The 24,362-nt window shown below is 38.3% G+C and overlaps 1 protein-coding gene across 1 annotated transcript in view; it reads left to right on the top strand.

Moving 5' to 3' along the window:
• Positions 1-23,006, top strand: part of MMRN1 (multimerin 1) — a 104,798-nt gene extending 81,792 nt beyond the window's left edge. Inside the window, exons 4-8 of the mRNA XM_075201755.1 lie at positions 4,537-4,638; positions 7,138-7,314; positions 9,486-11,447; positions 12,155-12,301; positions 20,284-23,006. Of these exons, the coding sequence (XP_075057856.1) occupies positions 4,537-4,638; positions 7,138-7,314; positions 9,486-11,447; positions 12,155-12,301; positions 20,284-20,705 (2,810 nt within the window). The 3' untranslated portion in view covers positions 20,706-23,006. The remainder of the gene's footprint in view (positions 1-4,536; positions 4,639-7,137; positions 7,315-9,485; positions 11,448-12,154; positions 12,302-20,283) is intronic.
• Positions 23,007-24,362: the final 1,356 nt, after the last annotated feature.

The raw sequence follows: 24,362 nt of genomic DNA, 5'->3' as shown, positions 1-24,362 counted from the left end.
TTAACTTAAGTGTGTGCATTAATTCTATTGATGTCACTATAGTTATTAACCAATTATAAATATAGTACAATCAAGGGCTGGCTGGTAACTTTTAGCACACAAAAGCAAATGGCCCAGGCTTATCAACTTGCAATAGAAACATTGGTGTGACAAAACCCTGCATGTATGGTTTTATCTAACATGGGTGTGGCTTATATAGCTAATGACATATATGAAAAATTGTAATGGAAAAGAGTTATAATCAAATACAACAACAACTGTCCTACTTTGACTTGTATTCAAAGCAAATACTATTCTAGTGGCATCCATACAATACAGAGAACATTCCAGTGACCAAAATACAATACATGGAGCGTTCTAGTGACCGATATTCAACAAAGAGAGCATTCTAGTGACCAATATATAAAACAGAGAGCATTCTAGTGACCTTAATACAATAAAAGAGAGCACTCTAGTAACATCTGTACAATGCAGAGAGTTTTCGAGTAACATTCATCAATACATTCAATCCTGAAAAGATTTTAGTTAACTTTATACAATGCAGAGCATTATAGTGACCTTCATATAATACACAGAGCATTCTAGTATTATCTATAAAAAATGGACAGGATTCTATTGACCGTTTTACAATACACATGGCATTCTATTGACCAATTTACAACCCACATAGCATCCTAGTGCGACAGGCTATTAATCAGCTGATATTGCAACCCCTGTATAATCCATTAGGGAGATAATGGTATTCAAAAACACAAATGATTTAAATATACTCTAGAAAGAACCAAATGACCTGTATTTTAATTTAATTCTGCTAATACCTTGCCTAGTGGAAAACATCCTTTTCGGTGAAGCAAGGCTAATACTGTTATGTGTTCACTCAGTCTCCATACACAGGATTATAGTTTATATGCAAGGAATAATGTATAGAATATAATATTATTGTACTCAAGTAATAGGGATGGCCTCCATAGCTGTCTTACCAAAGAAGGAGGCTCAGATGCTTTGATGAAAAAAAGAATGAAGTTTATTGATGAACGTTCACATAGACCACCAAGTCATTTCAGATCAGGAGGCAAAGGTTATATATTGAACATAAGTTTTAGCATTGAACACTTTTATTGATTGGATAGTTACTAATGGCGTGCATCTCCAGCCAACGAATGTACCTCTCCGACTGAAACATGTAAAAGAAGAGACCCTAACCTCTGACAAATGTAGACATTACAAGTCTTATCTGCAGTTCTAGCTATACACTACTCAGAACATCTCGCATAAGCACATTGTTATAAGAATTACATTTTACATGAACATATACATCTTGTACACAAAAGAGTTCATATAATATGACTCTGCTATGCATTTCATGGCTGTTCAACTCCATTCAGTATAAAGATTACAATTCAACCCTCACACCTCAAAGAGAGGAAACATGGATTAGAGATGCGCAACAAACAGATGCGTCTAAGTCTACCAAACCCTTCACTGGCTCCCCATCCCCTGCAGAATCGTGTTCAAGCTCCTCACACTTACAATCAAGGCCCTCTCCAACTCCACTGCTCTCTATATCTCCAACCTCATCTCCATTCACGCTCCATCCCACCCTCTGCTTTCGGCCAATGACCGTCGCCTCTCTTCCCCCCTGGTTACCTCCTCCCACGCTCGCATCCAAGACTTCTCCCGTGCTGGCCCCCTCCACTGGAACCAGCTTCCCCGCTCCATAAGAACATCCCCCAACTTGTGCAGCTTCAAACGGGCCTTAAAAACCCACTTTTTCCTTAACGCCTTCCAGTCTCCCACTTAACTGCCCTCCTTCCTGTCTCCAACTTACCTCCCTCATCGTCGTTCTCCTCTCCCCCTCTCTTCCCCCTTCCCCGTCTCAGCCTCCATTCTCCCCCTTTCCTCCTCCTAACCTTGCGTCTCTGTCTGTCCTACCCTCCCCTTAGATTGTACGCTCCTTCAAGCAGGGTCTCTTCTCCTCCTGTTATCCACCACTTTAACTCTGCTCTCCAGCTTGTTGCCTCTTCCTTGAGGTCCTTCTGTCCTTCTACCCCTTTCTCTACCCCGCTGGGGTCTCGCACCTGTCAGCTAGCTGTACTTTGAGCTTCCGAGTTACTTTGCTTTTTGTTAACTGTACCGTGCTGTCTCACCCTGTGCTGTGATTCTGTCTGTCCCTGTACGGCACTACGGATACCTAGTGGCGCCCTATAAATAAAAACTAATAATAATAATACATACAGACTCAGACTATGCAATTTTACTGTCCATGAGCAGTACAGAAAACCAACTTAAAAGTTGAATGTACATCCACTCTACTTGAACCCCTCAATGTCAGTATTCTGCACTGAAGTTGTAAGCGGTGTTGGGTGAAGATGGTGTTCAAATATCTATGCAAACATATATTTGCATTTTTAGTGTTTCATTTAAAACATGCTTTACCAAATTTTTAGATATTTGTGCATTTTCTGATAGACCCTGAATCGGTTGAAATCAAGAAATTCATTACACCCATAAATAAAATCACAAATCTCTTGTGATAAATTTTAAATACATTTTCTAGTAACTGAAGTTCATTATTTTTATTCAACTAGCACACTTACAAAATAAAATAACTTATTAAAAAGTCCAAATGATTCAAAATAGTGTGCTGCCATTTGCCCCTTTCCACTATAGAACTATTATGACCATTTAGCATTAATAAATTTCAGTTTCTCTGTTTTAGTTTAAAGATGAGCAGAAGGCTTTCATGGTAATACATCAAAAGCTTACCTATGTTAATTGTTCATAGTAAAACTGGTACCCTTGGGGACAGCACGATGAAAAGCCTGCCATAACATATTTCTGAAACTATGATGTTGTAATTATAGTAATTCTCTTTTCAAAACCTGAAAAAATGCTACCGTTAATACAAAAGAAGAAATATTAAGAAGCCATTTTTGATGGGAATGCTGTTCTGTTCATTTGGGCAGTCTTGGTTTTCTTGAACCATTTCTGAGTTTCTTAGGGCATTTAATCAAACGTGACAATCCCTCATCTGGGATCTGCTCGACCATCTTCATAGCAGAAGAGATCTGATGCAACGCATCTAAATAGAAAGCCATATAGCTGCTGTGTTGGATTTCTCCAGCTACCTGAGCAGGACAGGAGATTGGCAGAGATCTAGACAATATGTGAAAGCAAGGACCCTGCTATATAGAGTGATGAGGATACCAAGGATGGGACACCAACAAGTACTGTTATTGGGTGACTTAGAACAGGGGTTATTTAAAGTGCAAGACCCTTTCGCAATCAATTTGAGCCTGCATGTATTAGGTCGAGAAGTTAAATTTAATTCATTATTAATAACTATATAATATATATATATATATATATATATATATATATATATATATATATATATATATATTTATGTATATATATATATATATATATACAGAACACATAACAGGAAAGGCACTCATGTTTGTAGATATTCCTCAAGCCTGGGTGCAGGAACTCCAATAACATGAATGTATAAAATAGTATAATTAGGAGGCACTCACAGGACTCTCCAGATTGTTAAAGTATTTATTCCATTAAAAATAAGTCATAAAAAAAAGAGGGTCTAGCATAATATTGTCTTGAAACATATTTAATACAAGTAAAAAAATCAGTCACATTAAAAACATATAATAGCAAAATATCCCAAAGGGATAGATAGGTGGAATATTCCTATCAGAGGAACTAGATTGAGCAGGCAGTGAATCCACCTGGATAAAGACTTAATGTCGAAACGCATTGGGTAATGACTTAAATTGGTTTAGCTGATTTTTCCTCGCAGTTCCTCGAGCAAAAATTTGCATAGAAATTACTGTAGTAACACTAATAATGCATGGGCCATGTTATTCTAAAGAACAATTCAAGGAATTGAACCTGCCCCTAGTAGTCCAGAAGTACTTACACACCAATATCAAGCACTTTTGTTGAACATTGGGGACTATTATATTCTTAAATGGGGTCCCAATTTTTTGTGTGATGTAACTAGGAACAAAAAGTGTAGTTCTTTTATACCCAAAAAGTGATGTATGAATATTCACTTGAGTTGTCTATTGGCAATCAGTACACATGCTCACATTTTTCAAATGTTAAAATGGTTCTTCAAATTGTCTTTACAGTTTGAAAATGCACAAGAAATTCTGGAGCTTTAGATAAACTAAAAATATGTAAGTGAAATTCAAACAAGGCGAACAGGCTACATTATGTATTCTTTTTAATAGTTTTCAATGCAAACTTTGAACTTTGAATTCAAATTCACTGTCTGAATTTCGAAAAATGTTAAAAGCACTATAAATGTACTAATTTAAGCTTGAACAATGAACACCTCAGAGGTTATATTTCATTAATTTAAATATTAAATTAGTAGTGATCATCAATGACATATGAACTAAATTTTTTGGGTAACTTGAATATACTATTTAAAAATCACCATTCATAGCCTTTCATTGTTTTTAAAACATTTTGCTACTATTAATGGAATAATGGCATGTCTTTGTTTTTCAGCTCAAAAGCTTCAGATACAGACACATGAAAACCAAGCTGAGAGCAATGTTGTTGGTAATACAATAGATTCTAAGGAGAAGACAACATCATCATATGACCAAGGTTAGAGATGTCATAATGTTTTTAATGAGAACTGTGAGTGTTTATAAGTAAACTAAAACAGAACAAATGTTCACTCTGTGGGGGAAATTCAATTAGCCGCAAAGTGTCTCACGGACGTTCTGAAGACACTTTGCAGTGGAGATTTTGACAGAAATCTCCACTCATTTTTCCTCGCACCCCAAAAAGGTGAGCGGAGAATTCTACCGTAATTGCCAACAATCGCAGCGTAATGTCCTCACGTCACATCCCCAGCATTTGAATTCCCTCCTGTGACTAAACTAAAGAACAGCTGATACTTACAATTGATTTACATTTTTTAGATTGTAATTTAATTCATACAACTAAGTAAATGGTTTAAATAAAAATGAAGAAACATGAAATATTTATATAAAATACTAGAATTACAAAGGGGCTTTACAAGTTAATCTGTTCTGCTGCAGTGTAGGAATCGGTACATTCTTCACTTTCTAAAGAATAAAAAGTAATACCACTTATTAGGCCTTTTTTGCCTAAAACATTGCCACAGTGGGATCCAAAATAACCAGGGAATATTAGCTAAATTATGGGAGTTGTGAGCTTTATTCTTGTCAGGGTCTCTCTTTACGTAGTGGTTTATAGAGCAGTTTTTAGATACTTTCTTTGTCCAGCCATAAACTTAACACTCTTTCTCTCTCACTAATACAGTGCTCCCTCCTCCCAGCTACAGTCTCCAGCACTTATGGTATCTTCAATATGGTCAATTTTGGTCAAAAAAGAGATCTATGGCAAAGATGAGGCCCATGTAGTAAATGATGGGCTGGAGGTATCGTAGAGCCTATCACATGCAGTGGCGCACGCAGGGGGGGTTTATGAATCTCCAAACCCCCCCCCCCCGCGCTAATTTAGTGCCCACCACAGGGGCGAACGCAGGATTGCTCTATAGGACAGTGCTGCCGAAACGGAGATGCTGCGCATGCGCGGGCGCATGCGCAGCAGCTCTCTCTCGTGTGTTTTTTTTTATTTATTTTGGGTCGGGGGGGGGGGAAACCCCCCTGACAATCCTGCGTACGCCCCTGAAATGTAAATAGAAAGCTTCACAATTAAATATATTAACACAAAGCATATTTTCTGCCCATAAGTTGGGCTGATTTGGTCAGGTTTTCCCTTTTTTCCATAATGTTTACCTTCTTTTACCATAACTAAAAACTATGTCCCACTTGTGAAAATTAACTAGTGGAAACATGTTGCTATAATTGTTTTACTCACCTGAGCATGCGGTAGCATACTACTGCTCGCTGATTGTGTGTATCTATGTGCTCATTGGTTGATTACAGACAGACTGTACTAGTAAAGTAACATCTTTACTAGTAAAGTAACATATATCATCTGCTGTTGGTCCTAACATTGTTAACCAAAAAATCTTAAATTGATCTGCTACTCTTTTTATTTGTCTAATGCAAATATTAAAGGATGGATATATAAAATAATATGATATGACATAGTTTTCATAATTGTGCTAATCATACAGCTTTTAGGACTAACCCTTTAGTGCAGTTTCTGGGTCTTTTTCTTTCCCATAAACCTTCTACAGTTTAACTGAGGTGTGATAAGCCTCTCACAAGACAATAGTTTGGGGTGTGGCCTAGTGGGAATGGGAATGTGCGACATCACTTTGGGAGGAGTATGATGCTTATGGGGTGTGATCAGGTACAGAAAGCAGAGGTATGACTAAAGGCCAGCAAAGAGATAGCAGAAGCAACCCCTAAGAGTGTTCATAATTTTAACAGAGGGATAACATTAAACTATGTTTTGTATATTCATTACCCTGTAACGGACCATTTTAGTTTGGTACTTGGTGGTCATACAAAAGCCAGACTGTTGGGCTAATCATAATTAAATATAAATGTGTTAATTGCTTACTTAGTGACTAAAACTAATACAAAACCTGTACTAAAGCTACGTTAAAATAAGTCCTCTATTTCCAGGGTACGTCCAAATTTTTTAAACAATATTAACATATTTTATTCAACACGCCATTTAAATCAAAACAAGATGTGGAAGGACACTAGTACATTTTTATATATTGATAGTGTTTGAATGGGACCCTTCATGGGTTTGCTACTGGGCACAATATTTTTTATGTACACCCTGTGATTATCTTGTATTTCAAATATACACACCTTCAATATGAAATGTCACATTTCTATCTATCATAACATTAGGTGTTTTAAAATATTACAACTTATTTTATTGCCAGTGGTTTGTTCTTTAATGCTTTTTCAACATTGTGTTAACTATAACTCAAGAGAAAGTATCTACACAAGAGAAAGCATCCTAAAATATCTTACTTGCCTGCTAGATCCCATATATCTGCAGAGGGACTTGAGTAAATGTCTTTCTACACTGATAAAGAGACAAAGATAAAGCCAGTCAATTGTTGTCAACGATTCTCAGAGTTTCTTGATCTATCACCTTACACTAATGCATTTTGTTATCATTGTTCTACAACATGATATGAAGCATTGCAGCAAAAACTGACTGAACAGATTTATAACCAAGAGATTAAGCTAACCCTTCTGAATCGGAATGTGGAAAATATCTCATCAAGCTTGAACAATGTGCACAGAACACTGTATTCTCTGGAAGGAAAAATCAATGACGCTGATAAAGGGAAAAATCTGCAATCATTCCTAAAAGGTGAAAATATGCTACAAAAAACAATAAGTATAAAATGCATGTTGCATTACATTAAAGTTACCTACAAAATAATAGAAATAGATACTTTTAGAAGTTATAAGGTTTTGACTGTTGTGTTTGTTTTTCCCCTGTGAATGACAGTCTCCCTGTCAGAAGGCTGTCACAGACTGTACTTTTTCATATACCTGTATGTAAAAAGAAAGTACAATTTTTTTCACATCTATTTACCTATCAGGACAATTTTTTTGTAAATCTAATCTTATATTACAAATAACACATAACAGACTTTATCATTATTTATTTATAATAAGCCAATGTGCAGTAGCTAAGTGTGAAAAAGTAAGTACACCCCATGATTCAGTAGCTTGTAGAACCAACATTTACAACAATACTCTTAAAGCATATTTGAGGAAGTTTAACTCTTTGCATTGCAATACTGGATTGATGTTTGAGGGCATTTGTTTCTGCATAGTTCTCTTAAGGTCATGTTAATGAGCTTGAGGTTCCAAAACCGTAATTATTTTCTTTTTCAGTCATTTAGTTAGAGATCCGCTGGTGTGTTTAGGAGCATTATCCTCTAGAATACTTTTTTTTACAAATGGCTGATGATGATTTTGAGACCTCCAGGTGCTGTGGTTTCAAAACAACCCCATCCCCAAATCATCACCCCTCCACCACTGTGCTTGACAGTTTGGTTTTCAACAAACATGACGTTATGCATTAAGGTCAAACAACTAAACCTTGGTCTCATCTGTCCAGAGGACATTGCTTTAGAAATTGTGTGGTTCAGTTGCAACATTGCAAAACTAAGCCATACAGTCTTTATCCTGACTATCCTTCCATGAATACTATACTTTTTCAAGCTTTTTAATGGTAGAGTCATGAATGTTAACATTGTTGACTGAGGCCTGTAGATACATGTAGGAAGCTTTTGGGGACTTTTCAGTTTCTCAGAGCACAATATTGTTTGATCATTTGGTTTGATTTGCTGTGATGCCCACTCATTGGAATGCCAACTATATTCAGTGTTCTCTTTTTGTGAATACTATTTCTCATTTTAGAATGATGAATAACTTATACAACTCACTGGGGTATATTTACTAAACTGCGGGTTTGTAAAAGTGGAGATGGTGCCTATAGCAACCAGTCTAGCTGTCATTTTGTAGACTGTACTAAATAAATGATAGCTAGAATCTGATTGGTGGTTAGAGGCAACATCTCCATTTTTGTCAAAACTGCAGTTTAGTAACTACACCCCAATGAGTAAAGTAATTAAACAGTCATCCTGGACCCATACCTTAAATATATCAAAGGTTCTATCTGTTATGTACTCCTTGGTTTCACAAATGTCTAAGACATATAAAAAATAAATAGTACTAACTAACACACTAAAGAACCAACAATGGGATATCAATAGGCTATAATTAATTGTTAGTAAATCCTAGAGTCTGTTCACTTTAAATTGAAATTGTATGTTACATTTTTTGCTTTTGTCATAATTGTATGCAAACCACTTTCACCAGATGAATTAATCTAAATTGAACTAAAATAATTTGAATATCTTTACTAGTGACAATATTTAAATTTAATAAAATTTTGCAAACATAATTATTAATAATCAATTAAATGTTGCCTTGCAGCATAGTGAAAGTAATGTTTAAAAAGCACATTTCTGACAGGGTACTATGTTAGAGCACATTTGCATAATTTGCAACATATTAAACAATACAACATAATATGCATCTGTTAAAATTTCATAGAACCTATTATATAAACTGAAGTATATTTTATTTAATTTTTTTTTAGTAATTTTCTGTTTTTGGAGGGTTTTCTTCCATCTATTATCACTTTTATTTAAATAATTGATTCAATTGCTTTGCCAACTCTATAACTCAATATATATCATTGTATACAGTATGATCTAAAAAAAAGTCCATTCCTGCATTTCATCAGACATGGAACTTACTGAAAGCAATTTTACCAGTCATCACTAAATCAAGTACCTCTGTTTCTTGAGCCGAAGTAACTTATCTGTATACTGAAAAACAAGTTTATAGTTAGTCAAATAATGACAAGAAATACAAGAAAACATATTTAATGTGGGGGCCTCAAAGTTTAATTTTCTTTTTATGACAGTACAATATACTTTACAACATTTTTTTTTATTTTAGATCTAAAGACGAAAAGCATTACAGAACTAATCAAAGATATTGTTAAGGATCAGTTTACTGTACTCCAGACATCCATGAAAGAAACAGTTGCACAACTCTATAAAAGTATATCTGAAATGTCTCTTGAAGTTGAAAGAACTAAGGAATCTGTAATAATGTTAAATTACACAATAACTTCTACCCATAAAAAGTGTGTTCTAGAAGAAGAGAACAAGGCAACAATGGATGATGTATTAGAGCTCAAAAACCGAGTGGAGCGTCTAAAAAATACGGCTTTTGTTTGTACCAGCTCTTTTAAAGAGATGGAAGAAAAGCATACAGCTCTGGAAAGAGAGTTAGAACACGAAAAATCCAGAAATAAAGATTATTTTGAATCTTTAAATAATACACTGAGCAAAATAAAAGAGATTCATGGCCAGATGTTGACAGAGGAACATGATGAGAAACAAAGCCTTTCAAGACTAAATAATCCCGTGGATGATAATATAACAGAATACCTTCTTGCTCTGCAAGATAGATTAAAAACACAGAATATCATGATGCTTCAGCTGTATGATGATATTAACTCACAAGACAGTAAAATCAATAACCTTACAATAACGTTGAATCTTCAAAAACAATCGATTGAGAAAGCCTGTGAAGACAGATTTTCATCCTGCAAGAATGATTTTCAGAAACAGTTAAAGGGCACTAACGAGAACATGCATGTCTTAAACAAAACTATGTCAGATGTTGTACTTCCTCTCGATGACAAGATTGATAAGATGAACGAGCAAATTAGCGATTTGTGTTATGACATGGAAATACTGCAACCTTTGATAGAAAAAGGGGCTCCATTTACTATGACAACTGAGTATGAGCATAGAAATGACATAGGAGAAGTTACCAACCAGATTAAGAATATTACAGAATTTCTCAATCACCTGGGATCTAAAGTGCAGGAACTTATTAAAGGCCAAGAGGAACTTCACAGTGAAGCGGATGGTCATGAGCAGGTATTTGAAAGGCGCATTAATGAGTGCCTTACAGAAGTTGAAGATGGTCTCAATAACACCATGGATATATTAAATAATGCTGTTGATTCGATTCATGATAATTTTGTGATGAAATCAGCAATGTTTGACATAGAAAATGTAATTCAGAATTACAATAATGCTACAGCTGAGAAGCTCAAAAGTGTAATGTCGGCCATTCATCTGTTAAACCGGACCTTGCAGAACTTGGTCAGTGGACACAGAAGTCAAGAGGATGCTGATCATATTGTAGATTATACTAGGGTTTCCAACCAAGATAGAATTGACTTTTCTACTTTTCTTGAGCTTTCGCAAAAGATAATTGACATGCAGTCCAAGTTAGATCAATATCAACTAAACATGACCCAAATGGAGGAAAAACTGCAACTTTCTGAAATAAAAGCAAAAAACTGTCAAATTCGGGTGCAAAGTGTAGAATCCCAGGTAAATATGATGCTGGCTAACCCTATCACTGCTCTCAAGACAGGAAAGGATGAAGCTGCTCCAAAAGAAAAGATCCAACAGGAAATCTATTCCAGAATTAAAGCTCTTGAATTTAAATCAGTACGGCTTTCAACCAGCATACCACAATTAAACAGGACCGCTAATGATGCAAAGGTCTTGTGTCAAACTGTTTTTATCACTGTTAAAAAAGTCAATGAAAGTGTACCACGGTTAATTAAAGCATTTCACCCAAATATTACAAGTTTACAGAAAGGTTTTGAGGAGTTGATTAAATCATTAATGGAAAAGAAAGTGGCAACAATTTTGTCAAATGTCACTTCCTACGTTAATAAATCTCTATCTGATGCAACAAATAACATTGCCAAACTTCAAAAACAGATAAAGGCTCCTGTGAAGAAAACAGCTGCTCCAAAAAAGATCTCTGTTAATCCCACTGTATCTGTTATTGGTCGTAGTCAGAGAAATACAGATGTTGTAGATCAAGGTGAGTGTTTTTAAAGTTCCTGTTTAAAAAGCCATAGTGATAGTTAAGACATGCACTCATTGACAATACCCAGACAAAGGTGCCCCTGATCTAATACATCACTTGCTTAACTAAATCCTAAATCACTAAATCCATATACATGAACATTGACTGTGGCCCACTGATATGTAACCTCTAAGTTGTGTTTGTTATTTTATTACTATAAATCAATCACCACTCTTATTGAATGACATGTAAAGAAACAGCAATAATGAGTCTCTTGGTTTTTACTCCTAGGGGTAAGTGTATTAAATGTTGATTTCTGCAAGTCCCCGGAAATCGCAAGTTTGCAGTGAAAATTTAAAGCGGCAGTGGCTTTTAAGGCATTGTTTTGCCTTTAAAGCCATTGCCACTTTAAATTTTTACTGCAAACTCGCCAATTTCCGGAGTCTTGCAGAAATCATCGCTTAATACATTTACTCCCTAGTTTCTTCCAGAAAAGTACATTGAATACATTCCTAGAATGCAGAATCATGATGTATCTACATTAAGTGAAAAATGATCCGAAAGAGGCTTATTGCATTTGTTATCCAAAAGGAAAAAGAGGAGATGACATTTAGGGATATTTGTATATTATATTTGACACAGAAGATATGCTAGACTCTCCATTGTTTTTTAAATAATCATGTTTCTTTATTATATAATTTATTTTGTATTTTCTTCGGCAGATGAATATTCTAGTTGCAGAAGCTCTCCTTGTTTTAACGGTGGAACTTGTATCAATGATATGAAGGGTTTTGTGTGCGCATGTCGACATCCTTTTGGAGGACTGAATTGTAGTCTAAAGATGTCGGATGAAAATAGCCAGTCACTGGGCAAGTAATTTTTGTGCTTTTTAAAAAAACACACTATAAATATTAGTACAATGGTTCTCAAAATATTACATCATTATTAAATACAAACCTAGTCAAAGGTAAAACATATAGTGAAGGTACACTATGTAAAGAAAAAGTTTAATTCAAAATATGTATATACAGCATATTATTATTATTATTATTATTATTATTAATAATAATAATAATAATTATTTATTTATTTATTTATTTATTTATTTATTTATAAGGTGCCACAAAAGATCTGCAGTGGTGTACATATACAGACAGCAATAATCCATAACACTATATAACACTTAATGCATTAAAAACAAAATACAAAGGCCAGAAATGCTGAATAAACAAAAAATACACAGACAGCATAGATGTGTAGATCATATTATTTATGGGACAGTGAGTAAGAGTTATGGTAATATCCTATGTGATATACATCAATCAGCCCAAACCGCATAACCACCTGCCTAAAATTGTGCAGTCCCACCTGCCTAAAACAGCTGTGACCTGTAGAGGCATGGCCTCCACAAGACGTTTGAAGGTGTCTTGTGGTATCAAGACGATAGCAGTAGATCCTTTATCTCCTGTAGGTTTTGAGGTAGGACCTCCATAACTCTGACTTGTTTTTCCAGCACTTCCTGCAGATGGTGTATCAGATTGAGATCTGGGGAATTAGGAGGCCAATTCAACACCTTGAACTCTTTATCATGTTCCTCAAACCATTCCTGAACAATAATTGCGTTGTGACAGGACACATAATCCTGCTAAATGAGGCCCCTGCCATCAGGAAATACTGTTGCCATTAAGGGGTGTACTTGGTCTGCAACAATGGTTAGGAAGGTGGTATGTGTCAAAGAAACATCCCTATGAATGCCAGGACCCAAGGTTTCTCAGCAGAACATTGCCTAGAGCATCACACTGCCTTTGCCGGCTTGCCTTCTTCCCATAGTGCATCTCTTCCCCAAGTAAACAACGCAAACGCAACCGGCCATCCACATGATGTAAAAGAAAATGTGAGTCATCAGACCAGTCTACCTTCTTCGATTGCACCATGGTCCATTTCTTGCACTCACTTGCCCATTGTAGGTTATTTCGGTGCTTGGAAAGGGTTAGCATGGTCACTCTGACCGGTCTGCAGCTATTCAGTCCCATACTCCTTTCTATCATAGCCAGCACTTACTTTTTCAGCAATTTGTGCTACAGTAGCTCTTTTGTGTGATTGGACCAGATGGGCTAGCCTTCACTCTCCATATGCATTAATGTGCCTTGGGCGCCCATGACCCTGTCACAGATTCAACTGTTGTCCTCCATGGACCATTTTTGGAAGGTACTAACCACTGCATACTGGGAACACCTCACAAGACCTTCCATTTTAGAGATGCCCTCACCCAGTCTTACCGTCACAATTTGGCCTTTGTCGAAGACGCTCAGATCCTTATGCTTGCCCATATTTCCTGCTTCCAACACGTTATCTTATAGAACTGACTTTTCACTTGCTGCCTAATATATCCCACCGCTTGACAGGTGCCATTGTAACGAGATAATCTATGTTATTCACTTAACTTGCTATTGGTTTTAATGTTGTGGCTGATCGGTGTATACCTGAGCCCCAGAAAACAGGGCTAGGGAAACCAGGCAAGAGATACAGAGGATGATGGAATAGTAGAAAGAGATCACAAGGGAAGAAGGCCCTACTCATGAGAACTTACATATTAAAAGGAAGGGGAAGACACAAATAGGGTGGTGCAGATTGGGGGAAGTAGAGATGAAAACAGAGGCAAGGGTTTTAGGGGGATGGCTGAAAGGGCATGCTTGAAGCCTTGGAGAGTAAAGTAACCGTTTATGGTGTGGGGGGATCATTCCATAACTGGGGAACAGCCTGGACAAAGTCCTGGAATCAGGAGTGAGAATAGGTAATCAGTAGTAGTGAGGCAGTGGCAATTAGCAGAATGGACAGGGTGATAAGCAGTGTGAGTAGAGATGATGTTGGAAATGTAGGGGGATGGTGGATAGGCTACATTGGCTACAGGAGCCAATGTAGCAACTGGTGGAGAGGGATGGCAGAGATAGAGGAGGGGGGGGAGAGAAAGATAAGTTGGGGAGCAACATCAAGGATAGACTTAAGAGGGGAAAGGTGAGAGTCAGGTAGGCCAGAGAGAAGAAGAGGCTACAGTAATTGAGATGACAGATTGCAATGGAGTGAATAAGAGTTTTGGTGGCTTCCATGGTGAGAAAGGGCTGGATCTTGGATATATTCCATAGGTGGAATTAGCAGAATTGTGAGAGGGACTGAATGTGAGGTTTGAAGGAGAGGAATCAAGAAGGTCCCCTAGGTAACAGATTTGAGGGATAGAAAGGAGGGAAATGTTATTAACAGAAAGAGGGAGGGTGGGAGGTGAGGGAGCACTGCCGATTGGAAGATTGTTATTTCAGTCTTGGAAATATTGAGAAAGTGCTCGGATATCCAAGATGTAATGGCCGGGACACAGCAAGAGACATGAGAAATAAGGTAATCAGAGAGGTCTGGGGTAGAGAGATAGATTTCATCAGCATACAGGTGGTAGTGGAGGTCCAAAAAGCAGATAAGGTCACCAAAGGAGCAACTGTAGAGTGAGAAGAGGAGGGGGCTATGAATGGATCCTTGGGGAATTCCGACAGGTAAGGGAAGTGGAGGGGTGGAGTCAGGTGTACAGAATGAAAAGTAGTACTTGGTGAGGCAGAGGAAATTCAGGAGAGGACAGTGTTAGAGGCCTATAGATTTGAGGGTTTGCAAAAAGAGGGAGTGGTCAACGGTATCAAAGGCAGCAGAAAGGTCAAGAAGAATAAGAAGGGAAAGGTGTCCTTTAGTTTTAACAATGAGAAGGTCATTAGTGCCCTTAGTGAGGGAAGTTTCAGTGAAGTTGAGGGTGCGAAATCCAGATTGGACTGGGTCAAGAAAGGAGTGAGAAGAAAGAAAGGAGGTAAGACGGTTTTAAAAAACTCATTCAAGAAGTTTGGAGGCAAAAGGAAAGAGGGAGAAAAGGCAGTAATTAGATAGATAGGAAGAGGCAAGGGACAGTTGTGGGGAAAGCAAGAGCATGTATAAAGGAGCTGCAAAAGATACCAGAGGAGTGGGATAAGTTAAGGAAGTAAGCAAGGTGGTAGCAGGTATCAAGGGAGAAGGAGCGGAGGAGTTGAGAGGGGATGGGATCAAGTGGGCAGGTGAAGGGGAGTGAGTAAGAGAGAAGAGAGCAGCCTTCATCTGCAATACCAGAGTGAAAGAAAAGAAGAAGGATGGGCTAGCGAGTGGGAGTGACAATGGAAGCAGAGGATTGAGATAGCTTCCACAAAAGAGGGTGAAAGGAGCCAGGAAGATGGGTTAGATGCAAAAGACGGATTAGGAGCACCTGGGATGAGGAAAAAGAAAAGGATGATTCAATGGGAAATAACACGGAAAGAGCAGCAGAGGGAGGGGGTGTATACCAATACTACCAACTTTCCAGCCTCCAAGACTGGGTGTTTGGGTAAAAGACAAGCCCTGAAACAGAGAGCAGTGGGAGAGGTGCTGTTATCAGGGGATAGCCAGGTTTTAGTGATGGCAAGCTGCTTGATGGAGCTGCTTGCCATAGTATAGAGGAAGTGGAGAGATGTGGATGAAATTGTTGCGGTTGCTAGGTTAGACTGCAAGGATGGGCAGGATTTTTAGCTCAGATTAGGCAAAATGGAAGGTGCAGTGAGGTGGCCGTATATGATCACTGGGTTAAGGGGAGCTGAGAAGCCAGTAAGAGTCAGGGTAAGAGGAGCAGCATGTGTGGTATGATGGTGGGAATACAAGCAACAGCAAATATAAAACCAAAAAGTTATAGTAAAAATGCAGCTTTAAGAAGCAAAGTTTAGAAACAGTTTAGCAGGAAACAGTTCAGGTATATGCATAATTTTACACAACCAATAGACTGTCATGCCAGAGCCAGAAAATATTTATTGATTTCATTAAAAGTAATAGATAAACTGAGATATGTATATTCTGCTTTCTCTCTCTAAGCTTAGGTACTGTTTTATATCAGTTTAAAAAATAAGCAATTCATATAGGTGGGGATTTGTACACCTTTACCAATTGAGTTCCAATTGCAATAGTAGAACAGTAAGCCTAACTTAAAAGATATGTCGGAAAGGAAAATGAAAGGACAATTCTACTTCTAAAGACAAAAGGCTTTTCAGTGATTCTATTATAGTGGCATGTTTGAAAAGTGTAGGGCTTAGACAGGCTTTCTGAGGTCCCTAGTGGTGTATATAAAGACCAATCCATTTTGCAAATTATGTTAGTGAATAGTTGCTGTGGGTATTACATTCTTTTCTACATAATTACCTGTAAAACAGTTATCATAAATTCCCCCCCAAAGTATGTTCAGGATTTGTACAGGGTAGTGTGCAAATGACACTATGAAGGTAGGCTTCATATATTGTGAAGGGAGAACGTTACCAAACAGATAGCACAGTTGCCTTTGAGGTGGGTAGTGTGCTTGTTAACTTGACAGGGATCAAGGGAGTGTCATGAAACTATGTCTCATTGGCTGCCAGTGCTGGTGTTATACAAAATTTGATTCCCGTACTAAGTTAGTGAACTGACTGTCAGGCAGACTCTTTGCCAACATTCATCCAAAAATGCAAATATAAATTTGTTTCATGTAATTCAAGGTGAGTATCTCCCTGTGCTATGAGAACACAGCAAGATTGAAATAACAAAACTATTTTTACACACTATACTACTGGTGTGTCTTGATCGATAGATGACATTATGATTACCTCTATTTTTTCACAGCACTGACAATTCTGCTCAGCGCTTTTCAGGAGCAGGTTTCAGAATTTATAATCTCAATTTGTGGTGCCTATAAAACAGAAAGTATATATATATATATATATTTCCAAGGTCACACATCAATTTACTGATAGAAAGTCTCTGTAAATCTAGTCCTATAAGTACAAGTTGAATGTCAGTACAATTATTTAATACACTGCATTCAGTTCACTACAAGGACATTCAATGAATACTCTTAAAATTGCTACTAATAAGTTTTCAAATGTCACATTATAAAATGGAAGTTTCTTATACATATTGATACATTTCATGTAATTTATCACATCAGTCTCGGTATATATTAGGTTGCTGCAATTTTTCCAAGATTAATATTACCGTGTCCCAGGCAGAAATAGAGAAGTATTTTTATTGCTAGTGCGCTGGCTCACCTGAGTCACACAGTCATAGGAGTACTTACCAATCAAATAATAGTAACTGGTATAGTGGCAGAGGACTGGACAACCTTAAAATAATCTTTTGCTCAGGCAATGAACACCAGGAGGTAAATATATCAAGCTGCGGATTTAAAAAAGTGGAGATATTGCCTACAGCAATGTGACAGGTTGGACCGCCTATGCCACCGTCTGTTGCTGCTAGGAACCGGCTGGGCTTACTTTGACACCGTTCCCTTTTGGTATCCCAAATGCGCCCTCTAACTGCAGTAGGAGGGGCTTACAAATGCTGCCACCACCGGACTCCTTATCGGCATCTAGAACTGGGTTTCTTCTGGGTAATTGACGCTGCTAGTGTACAGCGTTACTGGTGCACCTGGGCTGGTACATCCTGGCCTATCACACTGGCCAAAGATGCTGGGTAGCGGGAAGAGCGGTGGTACAGGATGCTGGGTCCAAATCTCAGAACAGCCAGGAACGGATTAGAATTGGGTCTAATCTGTAGGTCACAGGAATCAGCATAGAGAAGTTTCCAAGCAGGTCTTTGAGGCAAGTGATGTTTATTTGCTTTATACTGGTTGAAGGTACCAGTGATCAGGTGAGATGAAACAAGAAGAACAACTTTTTATACAAAACAGTGCTGTTTTTACACATATGGAGACTAGTCTTAGCAGGAGGTTATCCGTCTTCCTGTCCCTTTAGCCAATCTGGGCTCATTCATACAGCCTGCACGTGAATCAACCCAAGGAGGTTTAACACCTTTACCATTGCTGATAGTGGCAGGGGGGGGTATACTTCCCCTTGTCCATGAGCTGCCAGGGAGAGGGGGGCTAGGCCCACTCTCCTCCAGTGGTGCCTCTCTGTCTGGGGTGGGAGATTTATCTTTTAAATCTCCTACTCAAACTGACTTCCAGGGAATGGGCGCCGGGGTCTGGATCTGCTCCATGGCCGAAAATAGTACCAGGGGAGAGAGCAGCCAGAACCCGGGGTAGCAGTCCCTGTTATGTTGCTAGCTGAAGCTCTGTGAGATCCAGCTAGGGATTTAGATTCCGGAGACCCCCTGGAGATGCAACACCTCCTGGACTCATTGGATTCCAGGAGGCTGGTTTGGAATTCCCTCTTGCAGCCACTGAAGCTGGCTGCCAGAGGGTGAAGGAGGTCCAGGGCTGCCTCTGCAGCCCCAGCACAAGGTAAGTGCCTTTTCATTTATTTTACACATCCCTACACATACATTCTGCATTTAAATACACATTTACTCTTAATATACATATAATTACACTCCCGGCACCTAGCACCAGGAGTTAACTCCTCTGGTGCTGCACACCGGTAAATTACCGGTGGTGCAGCACCGACACACTAAACATTTTACATTTATTTTTATTTAAAATACCCTTTCCTTGTTGCAGTGCTGGGTACTACCCACCCAGCACTGCAGCGCACATTTAAAATACATTTTTATTTATTAAAGAAACATAATTTTCATTAACAATAATTCACGTGTCGCCTAGCGCTGGTGATTTAACCCTTCCGGCGCCGGACATTAACCCTCACAACACCGGAGTCCATTTCAAGATGGCTGCCGCACTCATGCGGCGGCCGGTACTCAGGACCCGGCCGGAACTTTGGACCCGGCCACAAGCAACCAATCAGATTCTAGCTATCATTTATTTAATACATTCTACAAAATGACAAATAGAATCTGATTGGTTGTTGTAGGCATCATCTCCACTTTTTCAAACCCACAGCTTGATAAATTTACCCCCATGCCTTTTATAGACAGGGTATCACTAGCCAGCGTTCAAGAGAAGCGCACATGCATGTAGATCGTAGTGTGAATATGCAGGTTTGTGCAGAACATGGCAGCAGCATCTCAAATGCTAGGAATGAATAGAGCTGGACAGACAGCCAAGTAGTGATGGACAACATGATAGTATTAGGGGCTCACAAGAGGGAAACACATCACATTTGAAGAGATGTATCAGATCACTTTATAAGATAAAACCATCAGCCTAAAGTGTTCACATAGGCAAAGTAAGAATGCTAAAGCAGTTGGCCCCCACATGCCTGGCTAGTCAAATTGTTCAGAAGACATTACCTTGCAAACATTGGTGTAGACAATACCTGCTCAGGCACTCCCACCTCTGTTGGTACAAAAGTGCATGTACTTTCATGGGGGAATCGACACATGGGCAATGGGAATATAGTCAATGAGCAAGTGGCATGCATACAATTTTAGAAGTGCTAAGCGCTATATATCTACCAAGCCAGCACGGCCAAACACTTAAAAATAATGCATTTATTTTTTTATCATAAGCAAATAATATTCTGGTAATTACACACCTAATTCTTTACCCCTCTCCTCCATCCCACGTCACCATTCGCCCACCCAGTATACACCATCCCCTTGATAACCCACCTCCCCTTATAGTTCATCACCCCCACCCCAGGTTATTCATCACCCTTCCCCCTCCATTTATTCATCACCGCCTGCTTTTGAAATTGTTATACTAGGATATGCATTGCTCAGTGTGGAAAAAAGTACTGAAAGTTGATGCCATACCTGCTTAGCTGTGTGATAGACTGGCACTGGTGGAGTACTCAAGGTGGGGCTAAATGTACAAAGCAGCACTGGTTGGGGTATAAACTCTGCTGTTTAGAAGATATGGCTGTAGCCTTCTCTAAGTAACAAAAAAATAGAAAAATGTAAAATAGATTAATTTTATGTTATGTGTATCTATTCACAGATTTCTCCAAAGGGTCTTATCGCTATGCACCAATGGTGGCTTTTTCAGTCTCTCACACATATGGGATGACATCTCCTGGACCAATCCGATTCAACAATTTATATGTAAATTATGGATCTTCATATGCACCCAGCACTGGAAAATTTAATGTGCCATATCTTGGAGTGTATGTCTTTAAGTTTACTATTGAATCATCTAGTCATCGCGTCTCTGGCTATTTAGTGGTTGATGGAGTTGATAAATTTGCATTTCAATCTGAAAATATTAACAGCAGCATGTACAGTGACAGGATGGTGACTGGTGATGCCTTGTTAGAGTTAAACTATGGGCAACAAGTCTGGCTCAGATTAACAACAGGCTCCATTCCAGCACAGTACCCACCTGTCACAACATTTAGTGGCTACTTATTGTACCGAACATAAGGTTTATTTCATAACATTTGCACAGTTTATCTTTTTGCTCAAAACTGTTAAACATCAAATCTGGCTTTAATATCTTTATTGTAGTCATTCTAAATGTAAATATATCTATACTGTGATGATGCTGCAACTTTTATGGCCCCAGTGCAAAACATTATACTGTGCACCCTCAATGGTATGTATAGTAGCACATAGCAGGAAAGATTTTTACAGAACATTTCAATATCTTAGTGGAATAATGTAAAGGACAGTAGACACTAGTATAGACAAACCGCAGGCCACCTATTGTGTCATAAATCAGCTCATAATAGTATTGGTAAGAGGGAGGTGCACAGCTACATCTCCTATACATCTTGTAGTCACTTCCTTGTATGTACATAACATATCCAGTCTACAGCAAAGAGTGTGATGTGTTAATGTCATGGCTAATACATACTTACCAACTTTTTAAAGTTGGCTTCCGGGACCCTGCCAGGGAAGGTGGGTGTGATGGGGGGCGGGGCTCCAAAATTTGCGTAATTTTGGACCCGCCCCCGTGATGTAATGATGCAATTGCGTCATTTTACAGCAGGGGCCAAACGCCCGATTCACAGTGAATCGCAGCGTTTCGGAGCTAATTCTGCCCACTTCACTAGGAAGTGGGCAGATCCATGAGATTGCCACACTCTCCCGGGAGTCCGTGAGACTCACGCGAAATGCGGGAGTCTCCCAGACATTCCGGGAGAGTTGGCAAGTATGGGCTAATAACATCATATGCCCACTTTCCAGATCAAGCAATGTTGAGTGCTACTCAAAGGTTTAAATCAATGTCACCACTAACAGGCTGCAAACATAGTAGTGAATAATCCAAAATGTTATCATCTGCCCATATTGTCACCTGCTGCTTCCATCACATCCCAGCTCACCCCAAACATTTGTAGAAGAATTGAAAGTGAAATTGCACATAGCAAAAATAACATTCATTGTGCAGAAACTAATTTTTTAAAATATTTCTGAAATATTGTCCATGTACACAGTACACTGTGTAGCACTATCAGTGGGGTGGTAGTAGGAACCGCAGCAGCGGAAAATTAATCAGGGTGCTAACGTGATCCCATATCCCAGACCATATGCGTATAAAGCAGCTTCTGGAACCTATAAAGGTATCACACCTTGTATAATTTACACTTAGTTGATAATGTATCTCTACAATCAGGGGAATCAGCTGAGCACATATCATTGATATCACTACTTGCATTTAAGGGGGAAGATATGGAAAATATATTTTCCCTACTTTTGCCTGCTTTCCCTATATCGGTTCCATGAATAAAAAAAAGTTTAGTCCACTTTTCTACCAAAAGAAGGCTCTACTGGGTATGAAAATATAACAATAATATTAGGACATCCACTTTGTACATTGCCAAATCATGACCATTTGCTTAATCATGAGGGGGGTTGAGAGGGGGTTGAACCATCCAGGCATTAAAGTGGTTAAAAATACATATTTTAAACATGAAAGTAATTTTGTTTTGATTCAAAAAGAAGAGCTTTACAAAACACATTTTTAGAATAAGTAATAGGTGTAAATATCCTTTTAAATGATAATACTATCTTTAGCTTTTACATACAAGCAAATAATATTTCTTTTACATTTATAACATTTTGATTATAACATACACAAGCAGTATTTTTCTTCTAATAACATATTTGTAATAAACATCTGATCATGAACATTTATGAAGAGAATTATATAAACATAATCAAGTTACAAAACATGGGGACATACATTTTATTTTACTGTATTTTGTCTCTTATCACAAATTTATATTATTGATATTTTTGCTTACATCTGGCTTATTCTGCTTGTTTCATGATGGCCCCTCCGTAAATCCAATGGAATTCTATGTAAAGTTAAGGAAGGAAACAGGATCAGCAGCATTCCAACAAAAAATATGTCTCATGCCATTAACTTTTTTGGGTGTCAAAGGAAACAGCAATATACATTTTTTTACTATGCAATAAACAATCTCCTGAGTATAAGCAGTTTGGATATATAGATTACATGGTTTTATGTGCTGATGACAATTTCAACATCTCCTTTTTATTAATATACTCTGGAAAACACATAAAATCTGGTACAAAGGAATACATTGCTGTGTTTTACAGCAACCAATATGCTTGTTTCAATTTCTAATCTATACTAGAAAAGTTAGTTACAATCTGGTATTTAGGCTGTCAGGATCTTTTTCCGGTGCAGAAGTGTTTGTAAATGTGACCATATATTTTTTTCTTTGCACATTCCATAAATAAAACTTCATGTTACCAGTACAGTTGTCATTTTTTGAATAGGCCAGAGTGATAATTAGTAATAATTTTATTATTATATTCATTAATCTGCCCCCCATTTGCTTCAGCCCCTTCTCTTAATGTTTTACTGGTGCCCCATCTACCCCCCGTTTGCTCCAGCCCTCTCTCCGTCCGTTTTAATGTAATTGTCTACATCTCCGCTTCTTATTTTCTTCCTGGAGCCTTTTGGCTCTTCGCTGCTGAGAGCATTGTGATGTCACAATGCTGCCAGGAGCCCGGCGACAGAGGGAAGCAGCGAGACACTGCCTTTCATTACACCTAGTGACAGCCGGCGGCATGGGGAAATAGTGGACCAGTGATTGCAACAATTGCTCCACACACACCGCCTAATTAACAATGTCTCATTCAGAGACATTGTTAGTTTAGGAACCCAGACACCGAGCCCCCCCAGAGCCCGGCACTTTAGGCAGCTGCCTAACGGTGGCCCTTTTTCTTGTGCTGCTTTCAAAGTAAAACTATAAAATTCCATTAATTTACATCTTACATACAGCCACTTCGAAATTTCCACTTCAACCGAGAGATACATATATATATATATATATATATATATATATATATATATATAGGGCTCATAGGTGGTATACCATACTGCCACTTCTCCTATGCTTTCATTGTAAAACTAACAAATTCCATTCACTCACATTTTCCATATATCCTCTTATAAACGTCATATTGTCAGTTCTAAATGTCCACTTTTTTCATTTCAGCCACTACATACAGTATATATGCTTTTATTATAAAACAATAAAATTACATTCCCATTGAGTTCTGATGTTATCACTTTACTGGTCACTAGGAAACCATTTGCATTATAAAGAATATGTCATGATCTGCCCATAACTGCACTGCAGTATCTGCCATCAGGATGCTGCTTATCTCCTGCAACTCCTGTCTACTAACAACTATGCTTGAACTTTGCCTTTATGTGAATCTGGCTTGCAGTACCTTCTTACCCCCAGAGGTGCTGCTGTCCTACCATTTTACATACCACCTCACTAGCAGGAGTTAACTTCCCTCCTTAATCAGCACCTACACTTTTTCACTGCCTTCATAAGACTGCCTCACCCAGTAATCTGTGGCAGTTCATTTTTGTCTTTACCTGCTGTTGCCTATTCTCTAGAGTATCCTGTGTCCTGTTCCAGTCTGACTTTCTAGTACCTATCCCGCCTTTTTCCTTGGCTTCGCTCTTTATCTTCTGACCAAGATCGAGGTTCTGGTCTTAACTATGCTCCAGCTCATTCCCTGGTACCTTAGTGGCTCTCCTGTCTTTTGACCCTTGGCTTGTTTGACCCTCCTCTATCCTGACACCCATGA

This window comes from Mixophyes fleayi, chromosome 1, assembly GCF_038048845.1.
Source record: "Mixophyes fleayi isolate aMixFle1 chromosome 1, aMixFle1.hap1, whole genome shotgun sequence".
NCBI classification, from domain to species: Eukaryota; Metazoa; Chordata; class Amphibia; order Anura; family Limnodynastidae; genus Mixophyes; species Mixophyes fleayi.
This window is presented reverse-complemented; position numbering and strand designations above follow the sequence as displayed.